At 49.7% G+C, this 16075-nt stretch overlaps 1 protein-coding gene across 1 annotated transcript; it reads left to right on the forward strand.

Moving 5' to 3' along the window:
- The first annotated feature begins 13003 nt into the window (after nucleotides 1-13003).
- On the forward strand, nucleotides 13004-15095 carry LOC147964357 (uncharacterized). Its single transcript, XM_087526876.1, has 3 exons — nucleotides 13004-14000; nucleotides 14149-14295; nucleotides 14415-15095. Exons 1-3 carry the CDS (start codon nucleotides 13065-13067, stop codon nucleotides 14859-14861), a joined length of 1530 nt encoding a protein of 509 aa, XP_087383002.1. The 5' UTR covers nucleotides 13004-13064; the 3' UTR covers nucleotides 14862-15095.
- Nucleotides 15096-16075: the final 980 nt, after the last annotated feature.

The following is a 16075-nucleotide window of genomic DNA, read 5'->3' on the forward strand; positions in this document are numbered from 1 at the left end:
GCACCGCACCTGCACCAGCGCACCCCCTTTAGTACCGGGTGGTGGCTCAAACCAGTACTAAAGGGGGATCTTTAGTACTGATTGGAGCCACCACCCAGTACTAAAGGGGTGCCGTTCCCGCCGCTTAGCCTGGCCAAAATAGACATTTAGTACTGGTTGGTGGCTTTAACCGGCACTAAAGGTTGTTCTATATAAGAAAACACTTCAAAAAATTTGTCAGTTTCTCATCTCTCCCTCTGCTTCTTTCTCCTATGCCCCGTCGCCGCCGCCCCTCGCCGCCGCCCCCGTCGCCGTCCGTCGCCGTCCCCGTCCCCGTCGTCCCTGTCGCCGCACCGTGCCCCGCCCCGTCCTCCCGCCGTCCCCGCCCGGCCCATCCCCGTCCCCGTCGTCGCCGCCCCATCCCCATCCCCGTCGTCACCGCCCGTCTCCGTCCCCGTCGCCGCCCCTCGTCGTCGCGCCTCGCCGGTGAGCTCCTGCCCCGACCGCCATGTACCACACACACACACTGTTATAGAAATGTTAGCAATTTTTTCTGTTTTTAGTTATAGAAATGTTAGAAATGTTAGTTATATAGAAATGTTTTTAGTTATAGAAATATTAGAAATATTAGTTATATATAAATGTTAGTTATATAGAAATGTTTTTTAGTTATAGAAACATTAGAAATTTTAGTTTTAGTTATAGAAATATCATAAAATTTAGAATTTCCATATATGAAATCACAATCCATCATTTAAAAATGTTATTTTACTTTTGCGGCATATAGTATTTGTTGTCGACGATGCCCGGCCCGCATCCTCGCCGTCGACCAGTTCGCGACGACGTCCTGCTTCAGAGGACCCATGTCCGGGACTGGGCTCCGCCGGGCTAGCACTGGGAGGTGCTACCTTCAGGGGCACGGCGCTTGGTGAGGAACCCGGCCCCGGGTCCCGTCGTCGACCCTGATCTCCTTTGGTGGCGTTCGCGTGGGCCACTTTCGGTGCGGAGGGAGCCGGCCCCGCCTGAGGTGGTACGTCACCGTGTCAGGGAGGAGGACGAGCACGTCCATCGCTACATGGCTGCTATGGACGTCAGGTTCTTCAATACCTGGCAGGTTCTTTCGGGAGATCACCTGAGCTATGATCCAGTGATGGTTCCTTCACTTTGGTTGTCCACCGCCCACGCCTCAGGAACCGCGAGTGGCCTAGATTACTCTCTAGTATTCGATCTTTATTAGCTAGCTAGCTAGCTAGTGATGTATTCAATATATAATATTTGAGATTATATATATTATTCGAGATGATGTATTCGAGATTATATCTATTATTCGAGACGACGTATTCGAGATTATATTCGATGATGCTTATTATGTACTATGATTGATTCAGTTTTTCCTTATTAATTGATTGCATCCATGCATTGTAATTTGAATATATTTCTTTTGGATTAGTTAAATAAAACCTATGGCGGACAATACCGGCAGAGAGGGAGAAGAGGCCATGTTCAATATCATACGCAATCCTCGTGGGCCAGATGATGATCAGAATGAAGAAGATTATGACGGCTTCGAATATCTAAACAACACCGGGGAGGGTGATATGATATTCGATCGCGACGACCGAATTGATGAAGTCATGAACTATGAACATGACGAAGAAAATGTTGATCTTGAAACAACAAAGACCGGCGAGGTATATTTATATAAGCAGGCATCTGGTGATCATCACATGTTTTAAATGACTTGAAGATATATATTAACGAGTCGATCTTTCTTCTTTCAGCCATCCGGATCGAGCAAATCTTCAGGCAGCAGGACAGTACGAGGCCCGAACAAAAAGTTGAAGGAGGGCATAAAGTACAATATCGAGGCCATCAAACCTAATGGTGAACCATTAGCGCCTAAGAAGATTGCGGACAAGTTCATTCGTCAGTGCAGAGTTCTTGTGAAGGACCAACTCCCGATCTCCCTTCAAGAATGGAGAGAGCCAGCAAAGCCACGCCCAGATCTTACTTTTGTCGACGACAGACAAAAACTTCTGGTTTGGGAAACGCTCATGGAACATTTCACCCTACCAGATCATTTCACAGATGCAGATGTGGAGAAAGTCAAGGATGCTGCTCTTAGGAAGATGGCGGTTGCATTCAACAACCACAAGAATCGTGTATGGGACCAGTACGTCAAGGAAGGAAAGAAGACTCCAGTATTCAAGGGAACACTAGAGAAGCAAAGTGCTCATTGGGACGATTTAGTGAAATTCAAGGAATCGGAATTATCTAAGGAACGGTCGAGAATAAACAAGGCCAATGCCGAAAAAGGGATAAGTTCCATAAGCTGGGGCCAGGAGGCTACGCGGTGGCAATGCCTAAGTGGGATAAGTCTGAGAAAGAGATGGAGGATGCAGGTGTCACTCCAGAAACATTGAGCTGGCCCCCAGGTGCAGTACTTGGTTCTATGCGCATGGGGGGAGTTGGACCCGAAGACAGGCAAAGTTTTGAAGAAGGCATGTTTAAAAGGAGCCAAAGATAAGCTACTTGTTGCAATAGAAGAGGCTCGATCGGGGGTGTTCCAGCCCAATAGAGAGAACGACGAGCTTACGCGTGCCCTAGGAAATCCTGAACACCCGAGAAGAACACGAGGCAAGGGCGCTATTCCGTGGTATGAGGGGTTTTCGGACTGGAACACCGACTACAGAACCCGTGCGAGAAAGAAGATTGCGGAGGAGAAGAAGAGGAAGATGGAGGAGGAGCAGAGGAAGCTGGACTATGAACGCCTTAAAGGCCTAGAATCAGCGCACGCGGACTTGGTAGTCAAATTCCAGTGGCAGCAGGAGCAGATCGACTCACTTAGCCAGCAAAGGGGGGTCTCAGCAGCTGCAGCAGCTAGCGGATGATCCAGTATTGGATAGCACCGTCCCATCCATGCCGAGAAGCAGCGTGGGTTCCGCCCCGGGTGACACATTGCTGGATAGCTACCTAGTGGATGACATCATGGAGAACACTAGCTGCGAGCTACACTTCAAAATGAAGAACATATCCATGAAGGTGGCGGACGCTATTGCTTTTACAAATCCCCCTGAGGCAACCTTCCATTGCAACCCGATTCCAGCAGGCTATGCTCGTGTCTTGGTTGATGAGGTGGTGGACCAATATTCGGGGCTAGAGCTTGACATTCGTGGAGGTGACGAGGAGCACACACTGGGAGAGGCCAACCATCGTATCATCCTATGGAGAAAGGATTGCATCATCTTTCGAAGGCCACCGACACCGCGTCAGCCGACTCCTCGTCGAAGTCCGCCACCGAGTCAGCAGACTCCTGCTCCTCCAAGTCCACCAACGCGTCAGGCCACTCCTCCTCCTCCAGGTCCGGCAAAGCGTCAGGCCACTCCCCCTCCAAGTCCGGCACAGCTTTAGGCCACTCCTCCTCCTCCAAGTCCGGCAAAGCGTCAGGCCACTCCTCCTCCAAGTTCGGCACAGCTTCAGGCCACTCCTCCTCCTCCAACTCAGCCACGTCAGCTGTCTCCGCCGCCTCAGCAATCATGGAAGAGAGCCGCCTCAGCTATGGTGCGCAGCGGTACAAGTCGAGGTAGTACTGGAGGTACAGACAGAGGCAATCGATTTCAATATGGTCCAAGCAGCCTCGCGCCTCTTCCGCAGAGGCCTTACGACAAGTCCGAGGAGGAAAACGCAGCCATATCGAAGGCCGAGGTGGAAGCCCATTTTGCACCGAAACCGCCACCGCCACCAAGGGAGAAAGTGCCTGAGGAAAAGATTGACCACTTCATTCGTATGGGTAGACCACCAGCTCCCAAGCCTGTTGACACAGACTATGAGCGCCACCTCAGGAAGTTAAATCGAGCACGTCTACAGAAAGAGGCGAGCTCGAGCTCGAGCAAATCAGCTGGTAAAAGGAGCGGTAAAACCGTTCCCCAGCTGGGAGAACAGGCGGCGCAATTAACCCCCCCCCCCCCCCCGCTTGTTGTGCCAACAACACATAAGAGTACGCGCGCCCAATATTATTGTGGGCAAACCATTAACGTTCCCGGGCTGGGCGATGTGGTAATAACCGAGGAGCATATTGAGCAGGCTGAAAGGCTCATGATCACTGTTGGACAACTCCTCGATATCGAGCCCATGTCTCTGATTAGAGAGGAGGAAATAAAACAGAAATATGTCCGGGGCCAACCTTTGGTCGAGCCAGACGAGGTCAAGAAGCTCCCAACGAGAATGTATGAATTGCATCAATGGTACATGGACATTACCAAGATTTCCAATCGAGAGTCCCTCATGGTGAATGTCAAGAAGGATCATTACTTCCATGAGAAAGCTGTGTCCGTTGAGTATTCAGAACTATTTCAGTTATACAATCAAGACGCACTCGACAAATCTATCGTCAATTGCTATTGTCTGTAAGTGATTTCTTTCTGTAATTTAAGTCTTAAGCTAGCTGTAGTGATCATTTTGATCAATCATTACCTATAATTATCCTCACTATATTCTTTTCTGTGGTATTATGCATGATGAAGATGTATGAAATGAAAAAAGGTGGACGCTATGACATTGGGTTCATTGACCCAAATACCATTAATGAATACACATGCAAATTAGATGCATATTATGAAAAAAGTGTAGAGGAAAGCATGCTAGAGTTCTTCAAGCGCCTCAATACCAATGAAGATATACTACTTCCTTACAACTTCGAGTGAGTCACACTTCCTTGTACTACAAATTCTGTTTTTGCCTACTAGCTAGCTACATGTTTTTGCTTACATATGCCGGCTTAATTAAGACATGCAAACATGTGTGCATGCAGATTTCACTGGATCTTGTTAATCATTAAAGTTGATGAAGGAATAGTTGAAATACTGGACTCACTACTTAAAAAAGCAAGTGACTACACCATCTTGTCTGGGATAGTCAACAGGTAATTTCAATCATTATTAACTATATCTCGGCCTATTTAGTTCGTCATTTCCTGATATGAACTATTTAATAACCCCTTTATTCATTTTGTTTGTCGGCGGACATGGCTTGGGCAAAGTTCATCAGCGTCACTCCAGGCTAATGGAAACGAAAGCTGAAATGGTATCGACCCAAGGTAAGTAATTAAGTAGTACTAGCTAGCTAGCAGCCATCTCTTTAATTATCATGCTTGATTAATTATTATTTGATCAAATTCCATTCTCATAAAGGCCCTGAAGTAGGCGCCGGGGAATAATCTGTGTGCATACTACATTTGCGAGAACATTCGGATGATGGCGTCCGAAAGGAGCAGATCTCAAAGATAGGTCTGAGTACGTTTTTCAGAACACTATTCACCATTTTTACACCATTATCGATATCTAGTCACACAACTAATACACATGCATATTGATCTCCTTCTTAACAGTTCAGAGAGGTGCGGGAGAAGCTCCTAACAGAGAAGCGCATAGAAGCAATTCAAGAGGAAATAGCGGGATTTTTGCTCGACTAGGTCATAGATCCCAAAGGAGAATACTATTACCCGCTACCGCCTCCATGAACCACTTCCAATTGTCATCGTGCTCCGAAGGCACCAATTAGGAGAAATTATATATAGCTAGCTAATTGTATATATATACATGTGCGTATATATGTGTGAATTAATGGTGGTTGTGAGACATTCGATGATATATATATATATGATCGGTTCTACTAGAAATTATATTTATCTATATGCATAACGTGTACAATATGTAGTATCGTAAAATACCAGCAAACGAAAAAGAATTAAATGGAAAACACAAAATTAAATGAAAAAGAAATCATAAACCCAAACCCCCAACATTTTAATACCGGTTGGTGTCACCAACCGGTACTAAAGGGCTCCCTGCCCCCGGAGCTGGCTCGTGCCACATGGTTGCCCTTTAGCACCGGTTCGTGCTGAATCGATACTAAAAGGGGGGGGCTTTAGTGCCCACACTTTAGTGCCGGTTACCGAACCGGCACTAAAGGGCCTTACGAACCGGTGCTATTGCCCGGTTCTGCACTAGTGTTTACCTCTGGTTGTTTGTACAATCTCATAGTATCTCACAGATTATAACACTAACACTAGTAGAAAAAGGGCCTTTAGTCCCGGTTCATAAGGGCCTTTAGTCCCGGTTCTGGAACCGGGACTAAAGGGTCGGTACTAAAGCCTCCCCCTTTAGTCTCGGTTCTAACTGGAACCGGGACTAAAGGCCCTCCACGTGGCCGTTGCCTGGAGGTCCACCTTTAGTCCCGGTTGGTAACATCATTTTTTTGAAATTTTTTTTGAATTTTTTTTGAATTTCAAATTTCTGAATTATTTTAACCTCTAATCTCTAATCACCCCTCATCACTTCTCAATTTAACCTTTAATCTCTAATCACCCCTCATCATTCCAAATCATCTAACTTCCCGAACGGTCACCCATCCTCTCACTACTCCAACCTGAGCACGCTTAACTTCCGGGTTCTATTCTCCCTCGTTTCCAAGTCTGCCCTTGTTGTTTTCCTGACAATAGTAAGATGGCAATCCTATTAACCCTCAGGAATTTAGCTTGAGCATGAAGTCACACATTTCACTGTTTGAGTTTGAAACTATTGTTCTAAAAATCAATAATTATTTAGTAACACTAATATTTCTTGAATAAGTAGTTTGACCACAGTTTGACCACAGTTTGACCAAAGTTGACCAAAATTTAAAAAAATTGAAATAATTATTTAGTAACACTAATATTCTTGAATAATTATTTAGTAACACTAATACTTCTTGAATAAGTAGTTTGACCAGATTTAAAAAAAATTCAAAAAAAACTGAAATTTGAGCATAACTTTTTTTCCTTTTAGAATTTGAGGATTCTAAAAATTTACAAACAGGCCGTAGGCGGTCTCCATCGGATGCGGATTTTCGTTCCGAACATTTTGATATATTATATGTTTTTTTCCGACATCGTATGCAAAAGTTATAGCCGTTTTACATTTTCCCTACATTTTTTGCAAAACATGTCCAAATTTAAGTTTTTAAATTTTCCTAACTAGTAGATGTAGTAACATAACTACCTCTCTAAGGATTTTAAAATTTGAAATTTCTATCATTTTCTTTTGCTTTTTTACAAAACTGAAAAGGCGATGCACCGGGGGGTAGGATTTGAAAATTGCACCATTAGTACCGGTTCGTGGCACGAACCGGTACTAAAGGTCTCAACCACATTAGTACCGGTTCGTGCCACGAACCGGTACTAATGGGCATCGCACCCTTTAGTGCCGGTTCGTGCCACGAACCGGGACTAAAGGTCCCATTTGAACCGGGAGTAATGACTGTATGGTGCCCTCGCCGCTTGAACCGGGACTAATGCTCACAATAGTCCCGGTTCGTAATGCAACGGGGATTAATGCTCTTTTCTGGCTGGACCAAAGCCCCTTTTTCTACTAGTGTAAAAGGACACATGGCATGCAAGCTAGGACTGGTATACATGCATTCAAGTTAACAGCGATCCAACTTCTGGCGGCGGCCATCCTCCTAAGACTGTGTCGCATATAAGGCGGCTGGCTTCTCGCTTGGGCATGTGGATGCGGCAGGGCAGCGCGAGGCCCGTGTCGCCTGGTGCTTCACGATGTTTGAAGTGGTGCATGCGAGATTGGGCTTCCCGGGGCGCCAAGACGCGTAAGCCATGATCTTCATCTGATGCAAGATTTACAGTTGAATCAAGCGTCACTAATTGTTTAGTGTAACGTCTGTGCTGGATCTATTGTTCTAGCTGGAACCTATGCTTCTACTTATGAACTGGTCTTTCTTGTGGCTCGTAGTTTCGGTGCCTTGCATCGTGTGGTTTATTGGCGAAACTACCATACCGAATGCCACTGCCATTTCTTTTTTGCTCATCAATTGGGTTTCTGATCTAAACATGTATGAATAGTATAGTTTTGTACCATTGTGTTTATCATTGATGTTAGCTTTGTTGCAGACATTCACTAAAAGGTCTTGTTGTGTGGATGAAGTCTGGTATTCAGGTGATCAGCCCCATCATCATATGTCCATGTTCTTCTCATCCGTATGCTGGTGGGGGGCTATCAGCAACATTGCAACCATGTTTAGAGCATGATCAGTTGGGCAAAGAAAAACGACATGGCTGCCAGCTGGCGTGTTGTGATTGACAGTTCATCATTTCGTCGCAGGCGTGACAAGGTTTGAGACCACGACGCAACCCTTTTGAAGTTCTACCATCAAAGTGCAGCATTTGTCCCAAGTTTATGACCTGCCGGCAATATAGCTCCTATGTATTCTCTCACTATGGCACATGGACCCGAAGAAGAGTAGCTGGCCCCGTGTCGCCTCCCCGCAGGCGACCCGGGTGCTCCAACCCTAGCCGCCACCCCTCGCCCTCCCCTCCACTCCCCCTCCCATCCGCCGCCGCCGGCGAGCGCAGCAGGGCAAAGCCCTCGCGGTGCCGGTGGCGGCGGGATCTGTCTCGCCTTCTTCTGGTGTGGGGGCCGCGAGGGGCTTCTCCTCCATCCATGACAGCGGATCTCGGATGCCGGCGCGCCTAGGATGGGTGGTGCGCGCTGGCAGGCAGCGGAGCGGGGAGGTGAAGCTCGCTGGGCGGTCGCGACACAACGTGGAAGGGCGCAGGCCGGGCTGTGCGGCGGCGCCCTTGTCATGGCGGGGTTCGGGTTGTGCCAGATCTGGGCTGGCCGGGTGCAAGGTCAGCGGCTGGAGCATGGCAGGAGGCCCGATGGAGCGGCGGTGGTTTGGCGAGGACTTGCAGTGGTGTGTGGCGCGTTCCTGGTGGCGGCGGCGGTGTCTGGAGGCGCTGGCGCGGGCCCATGGTCAGGCAGGTGGCGGCCCTATGGAGGCTCGGCCAGGATGGAGTCCTGGCGAGCAGCAAGCGGTTGGTCACTACTGGGCAGCGTGGTGAGCGACGGTGCCCTCCTCCGATGGCGCTGGCATGGAGTGGTGAGGTGGGCCTGATGGTCGCAAGGCCGTCCCTTGGAGCGGGCGATGGCCATCGCGGGCGGTCATGGACCTTGACGGAGGAGTGGGGTGGCTGCGGTTCTCCATCCAGGCTGGGTGTTGGTGGTGTGGCCGCGGTTCCCCTTGCTGTGCGGCCGGTTGTTGGTCCTTGGCTTTGTGGCTACATCGGCAAGGTGCTGCGGTGGCGGCGGTGCGAGACTACTTGGACGTTGTTACCAAGTCCTTGGAGGTGTGGAGATGGGCGACGCGCGGATGAAAATCTTGCACGGCTTTCGCTGGGCCGGCGGCGGTGGCAACCGTGGTTGTCATTCCCCTCCTTGGATGCGTCGCGGAGGCGTGTTCGTCATCTCTCTCGCTCTCTTAGAGTTAGTGGTTGTCTCCGGGCGAAAGCCTCGATTAGGTTGGATCGGCATGATGGCGGCGTCCTCAACGTCGTTACTCCGTTGGGAGCATTGTGTTTGGAGGCACGACTACTTCCTTGTTGTTCTACTACGGTGCTTGTCGCTGTCCTTTCTTGATCCTCAACAGCGCTATGTACGCCCATCACCGGTGTGTCCAAAACGGCGTCTTTCTCGAGTCGGATCGAGTCCTGCCACCCACTTGCCACTTCCTCTTAGGCGTTCAGAGTGGACGGTGCGTCGACAAGTGAAGTTCTGCGGAAGATGGTGGTCTTCGGAGGTGTCCGGCGTCGGTCGAGACGCGGTGTTGTGTTCCTATTAGGATAGGCTCTTGCGTTGGAGTTTGCTTTGCGGTGTTGTGTTTGGCCTGTTCGGATGTGGTGTTTGTGCTACTCTCGTTGTTCGCAGCGAGTGTAGTTTCTTGTAACTAAAATTCTGCCTTCTATAAAGCTATGGTACGCCTAGGCGTACTCTCAAAAAAAAACTATGGCACATGATTAGTTTAGTTACCCTAAAAACATCATTAGTTTAGTTTAAAATGATCTAGCTTAATTAAGTCATACTCGCATGATTAGTTTTTTTGGAGGGAATACTCGCATGATTAGTTTATACTAGTATATAGTTTAACTCAAAGAATCCTGTCGTGCACGCAGGGAGAAACAAAACGAACAGGGCGAGAAAAACACGGGCGGGCCCAGTTCCTTCCCTTATCCGGCCCACGATCGTGAAACCCTAACAAGTGTCCGACCCAGCCTTCACTATAAAAACATCCTCCGCTCGAGATCGGCCACTCCCCTCTCGACACTGGTCGGCCCTCCCGTTACAACCATCGCCCCCATTCGCGCTCGCTCGCTCCCACCGCTGTCGTTGTCGCCGTCGTCGGGCGCCATGGGCTTGAACGACATCCTAGCAGCGCTCTACTCCTGCCTCCCGAAGACGCCGTCCTCTCCCGTCGCCTCCCTCACTGCCGCCACCTCCGACGACGGTGTGTATTTAATGGGTTGGCCTAATGGAAATCACAACGTGAGTCTCGCTGTGCTTTTGAGAGACAATTGGGTGGAGAGAACGTCTAATCGGAAATTGCCTGTTCAAGGCCATGGAGGTATTTTCATATGGCTCCAATATTATTTTATGGAAAAGGGAAAATAAAAACTAAATGAATGATAGAAAACCTGGGGAAATTAAATATGCAAAGAAAACCAAAAAAACAATGAAAAAGAAAGAAAACCTAACGCTGAAAAGCAAAGGAGCATGCATGGCTGAAGAATCCAGTCTATGCCCGCCTCAAACAAATCCTTGACAACTTGATCCAAAGTTGGGGCAATGCCCCTCCCCCCCCCCCCAGTATGTACCTAGTTTTACCTCTGATTGTTTGTACAATCTCATAGTATCTCACAAATTATATAACCCTAAAAAGACATGTGGCATTCAAGCTAGGACTGGTATACGTGCATTCAAGTTGGCAGCCGATCCAACTTCTGGCGGCGGCCCTTTGCACGCAGCTTCAAGATGAACGGCAACAAAAAGAAACATCAATCTCCTTTCCCAAGAGTAGAGCGTGTGTGCTGCATGTGCTTGAGCCCAACCTTGTGGGATTCATGGCGGACTGCGCATGGCATGAGAGAAAAAGGCAAAAAAGCACGGACGAGCTCACCCCTCTCATGGATCTATGGAGAAAAAATGTTGCGCGAAGTAGAGAAGGCAAAAAAAAACGAGCTCAATTTCATGGGGATTAGGTGTGGACTTCAGAGAGAACACACAAAGCAGGAGGAGAGATTGAGAACTTGGGGACTGAAGGGCGAGTAGGGTGAGGATGCCTCGTGCGTTCTCCAGAAAGAGCGAGGGGATAAGATGGAAGTGGTGGGGATAACGATAAGCTCTGTGGGTGGTGGGCCTGGGCTGCCTAGCGACGCGAGCGAGGGGCAACTGGCTGTAAACATTTCCCCTTTTTGAAATATTCGAGCATTAAAAAAACATCATCTGAATTTTTCAAATTATTTATAAATTTCAAACAATTTTTAAAATCTTTTCAAAGTGCTAAGCATTTCAATTTATGGGGCATTTTTGAAAAACTAAAGAAAAAGAAACTAAAGATAAAAAACAAACAAAAACATATGGTAGGAGCCTTCTAGAAGGTTCTCAAAACCTAGGTGATGCAGTACGTTTGCTCCTAAATGGGTAGGCCTAATAGAGATCGCAGCGTGAGTCTCGTTGTGCTTTTGAGAGACAATTTGATGGAGAGAACGTCTAGTAGAAAATTGGCTGTTCTCAGACTTGTTGGTTTCTTTTATGCAATCGGGGGAGTCATATACCTTTCATTTAAAAAAAAATCCTATTTGTTATGCCCCAAGCGCATTATTACTTCGGAAATGTTAATGTCCATACGTGTGGACGTTGACCATCTCGACCACACGCATCCATCACCGTTCAGTACTATATGCACGAATCTTGACACAATATGGCTGATTTTCTGTGCCACGTAGGACAAGGCGTGTGTGTGATGTGTGACATAGTTCGTCCACACATCCGTTTTACCACACGGAGGGGCCGGTATGTGGGCGTTTAGCAGTTCACCCACACACCAGTTTTCAGTCACGCACAAGGGCTGGTGTGTGGGCATTTGCCATCTCGCCCACATGCCCATCTCCTCTCTCACAAGTAAGCTGCTAGTTGCCATGTGTTTTTGCAGCGCACATGGCAACTGCCTCTAGTGTGCTTTATAAGCAGGTGGCAACTCTCTTTTTTTACCCGAGTTGCCATGTGTTTTTGCAGGGTACACGGCAACTGCCTAGTGTGCACGTAAGCAGATGGCAACTGTCTTGTACCGAGTTGCCACGTGTTTTTGCATGGTACATGGCAACTGCCTCAACGTGTACGTACATGGCAACTGCCCTAACGTGCACGTAAGCAGATGGCAACTCTTCCTTTTTACATGGCAACTGCCCTAGCATGCTTGTGAGCACATGGCAACTCTCTCAACTGCCTAGTGTTAGTATGTGACAACTCCTAAAGTTATGAAATCATGGCAACTACATTAGATCAGACCATACATGGCAACTGCAGTTGAGCAACCATGGCAACTGCAGTTGTCCGACATGGCAACCGTAGTTCAGCGACATGGCAACTGCAGATAAACAAACATGGACAAGGGTCTGGACCATGGCAACTGCGGGCGCGCGGTGGGCGTCACGCGTCGCGTGCGGGACCAGAAGGGTACGAGGTCTGACATACGGGCGTGTGGGCGTTATCAACTTCGCCCACACGCACGCTTGTGAGAGGGTTCAGGAGGAAAAAAAAGATGTGTGTAGGCATTAGTTATTTTGCCCACACGTAAGTGTGTGGGTTGGTTGCTGTCCATGCCACACGAGGCGTGTGGCATAACTACCCGATACACCACACGTGTGGCAGTTATCGGGACCCTATTATTTTGGTTACCCTATAAAAACATGGTTAATTTAGTTTGAAATGATATAGCTTAATTAAGTCAAACTCGTAAGTGTAGCATTTTTGCTCAGAGAGCAAAAAAAATCGAACCAAACGAGAAGAACATTAAAACACTGGCGAGCCCAGCTGCTTCCCTTATCCGGCCCACGATCGCGAAACCCTAACAACTGTCCGACCCAGCCGACACTATATAACGACCTCCTCCGCTTGGGATCGCCCACTCCGCTCTCGACACTGGTCGGTCCTCCGCCATTCGCGCTCTCGCTCCCACGGCCGTCGCCGTCGCCGGGCGCCATGGGCTTGAACGACATCCTGGCAGCGCTCTACTCCTGCCTCCCGGAGACCCCGTCCTCTCCCGTCGCCTCCCTCGCCGCCGCCACCTCCGACGACGGCGGGGAGGACCGCATCAGCGCCCTCCCGGATGACATCCTGCGCAGCGTCGTCTCCCGCCTCCCCGTCAAGGACGCCGCCCGCACCGCCGCGCTCTCCCCGCGCTGGCGCGGCCTCTGGCGCTCCACCCCGCTCGTCCTCGAGGACACCCACCTCCTCATCCCGCCGGCCGGCCACGGAGGCGGGTTCGACTCGAGCGCCCTTGCCGGCGCCGTCTCGCGCGTCCTCGCCTCCCACCCGGGCCCCTTCCGCTGGGTCCACATCTCCAGCAACTTCATGGCCGGCCAGGAGGAGGCGCTCGCCAAGTGGCTCCGCCTCTTGGTCGCCAAGGGCGTGGAGACCCTCGTCCTCGTCAACCGCCCCTGGCCGCTCGACGTGGCGCTGCCGGCGTCCATCCTCCGCTGCGCCTCGCTCCGCCGCCTCTACCTCGGCGTCTGGCACTTCCCGGACACGTCGCGCGCCAGCGCGCCCCCGTGCGGCCCCGGCGTCTTCCCCCGCCTCCAGGAGCTCGGCATCTGCCACACCATAATGCAGGAGCGCGACCTGGAGTACCTGCTCGCCTGCAGCCCTGAGCTCAAGATCTTGGCGCTCATCCTCAGCTACGCCGCCCCCTCGCGCGTCCCGATCAGCAGCAGCAGCCTCTGCTGCGTGCTGGTCTGGCTGTCCATGCCGAACGAGGTCGACGTCGTGGCCGCCCCACGGCTGCAGCGGCTCATCCTGCAGAGCATTGGAACTAGACGCACCACCAAGGTCAAGATTGGACATGCTCCTGAGCTCACTGTGCTCGGCTACCTAGAGACGGCGAACCATGTGCTGCAGATCGGCAACACCATCATCAAGGTATCGCTCCAGCACCAACCCCTCTCTTATTTCTCCTAGTGGTTAGACAAATTAATCTTGATGCATGTGCTGATGTGGTTCTGCATAAATTTCAACTTCGATCGAATTACTAATTTACTATACTATTGTTTTTGCATTTGATTTGCAGGCTGGGGTAACAAAAGCGGCCCCAAATGCTGTGGTTCCAAGTGTCAAGGTGCTAGCTTTGAAGGTGGACTTCGAAGTAGCCGAGGAAGTGAAGACCCTGCTCATTTTCTTGAGATGCTTTCCCCAAGTCGAGACCCTGCACGTCATGGTGAGTTTGTGACCTTCATCTCGCCCAGTTTATACTAATTTGCGTCATCAGGAGCATTATACATGAATTTGCTTACACTGAAATTCGTGCTTACGATGAATTCACATGCGATTTTGTAGTCCTCCTCCAACGAGAACGAAGAGGAAGAGGAAGAGGATGAGCAGGACAAAGACGCGGGTGATGCCAGTGGCGAGCAGCTCATCAGCCCCACGTTCTGGCAGGAGGCCGGCCCGATCGGGTGCGTGGAGTCGCAAGTCAAGAAGGTGGTGCTGGACCGGTTCACCGTGGGCGCCAACGAGCTGGGATTCCTCAAGTTCGTGATCGCGAGAGCGCAGGTGCTGAAGAGGGTGGTGCTGGTGCTGGACCCCGGGATGAGCCCCACGGCGGCGAAGGAGGCATTGAGCAAGCTGGCGTCTCAGGTGCCGTCCGCCAAGTGTGCTAGTGAGAACGTGGAGTTCATGGGGCTCCCGCGTCCGATGGCTGCTTGGAGCTACCAGATCGCGTCTGACCTCTCCCTGAGCGACCCGTTTCCGGCTGAAGGCGGTATATTGGTGGAGCGTCAGTGAGCATCGAAGAACATTTTGGATGTTTCTCTGAAGAACCTATTAGGAGTAGCTAGCTTGAAGAATTTGCCAGCGGCTGACCATAAGACTTGTATGACTCGTGTGTTCTATCCGCTGCTTCTTTTTGCTGTGACTCGATTGCACATGTTGTGATCTAGCTGTGACCTGGTTTGGCTGATGTTACCATCATGCGACATTTATCTATGCTTGATTGATGCTGCTTGGGGGTGTGAAAGACTGGTGCTGGCTATGATGAAATCAGAGATTGGTCTGTGGAAATGTTGGAGGCCACACAAAGTCTATATATTTATAAGCCCGGTTAGCAAACCTGGGAGGGGATTGCAACAGAATCAAATTACATCTTGACATGCAAGTTTACATGGTTACACCACATATTAGCACACTTTAATAGACTCATTGAATCACAACTTTACTGAGTTTGGTTTTTTTTTTCTTGAAATTTCGCAACTATCTATGTGAGAAGTCATGTAAAAACCCAATGTGCTTTTCTTTGGTCTGGCTCAGCCAAAACCATTGGAGCAAAATGCAAGGTCAACTGGGACTTGGTTTGCCGCCCCTACGAGTGTGGAGGCCTTGGTGTGCTAAGAGCATCTCTAGAAGACCCCTTATAAGGGGTTTACGGTCCGCGTTTGCCCTCTTATAAGGAGCGAACTTGGCTACGGCTAAGTAGTAACCTTTTATGAAACTGTAAAATTACAAAAAATGTTTAGCGTGAGAAATGAACAACAAACAGTAGAGATGATCATTCATACATACATATAATGGAGATTACCATTCATACATACATATAGTTCATCGATTACATTGCGCGTCGGCCTACACTAACCCTAAACTGGCCAAAATGGGGCTCACTGGAGCTCTGCCGGTGCCGCGACGATGCTGCGGCGGCGGCTATCACTCGTCGTCGTTGTCAGAGGTGAGGTCAATGTACATGGAGTCCTGCGCTTTGGTTTTGCGGCGCCACGCCTCCTCCTTCTCCTCGAACTCCCGAGCCCTGGTGAGGTCCTGCTCGAGCAGGATGTCGTTGATCTCCTTGTCCCGACGGCAGCGCTGCGCCACCACCTCCTCCTCCCGCGCATTGCGCGCGAGAATCGCCACCTCGATGGCGTTCATTGTCGGTGTCAAAATCGGCGGATCTCGGTTAGGGGGCCCCGAACTGTGCGTCTAGGATCAATGGTAACAGGAGACGGGGGACA

Source organism: Triticum urartu, chromosome 6A, assembly GCF_056163025.1.
Source record: "Triticum urartu cultivar PI428250 chromosome 6A, HENAU_Tu73, whole genome shotgun sequence".
NCBI classification, from domain to species: domain Eukaryota; kingdom Viridiplantae; phylum Streptophyta; class Magnoliopsida; order Poales; family Poaceae; genus Triticum; species Triticum urartu.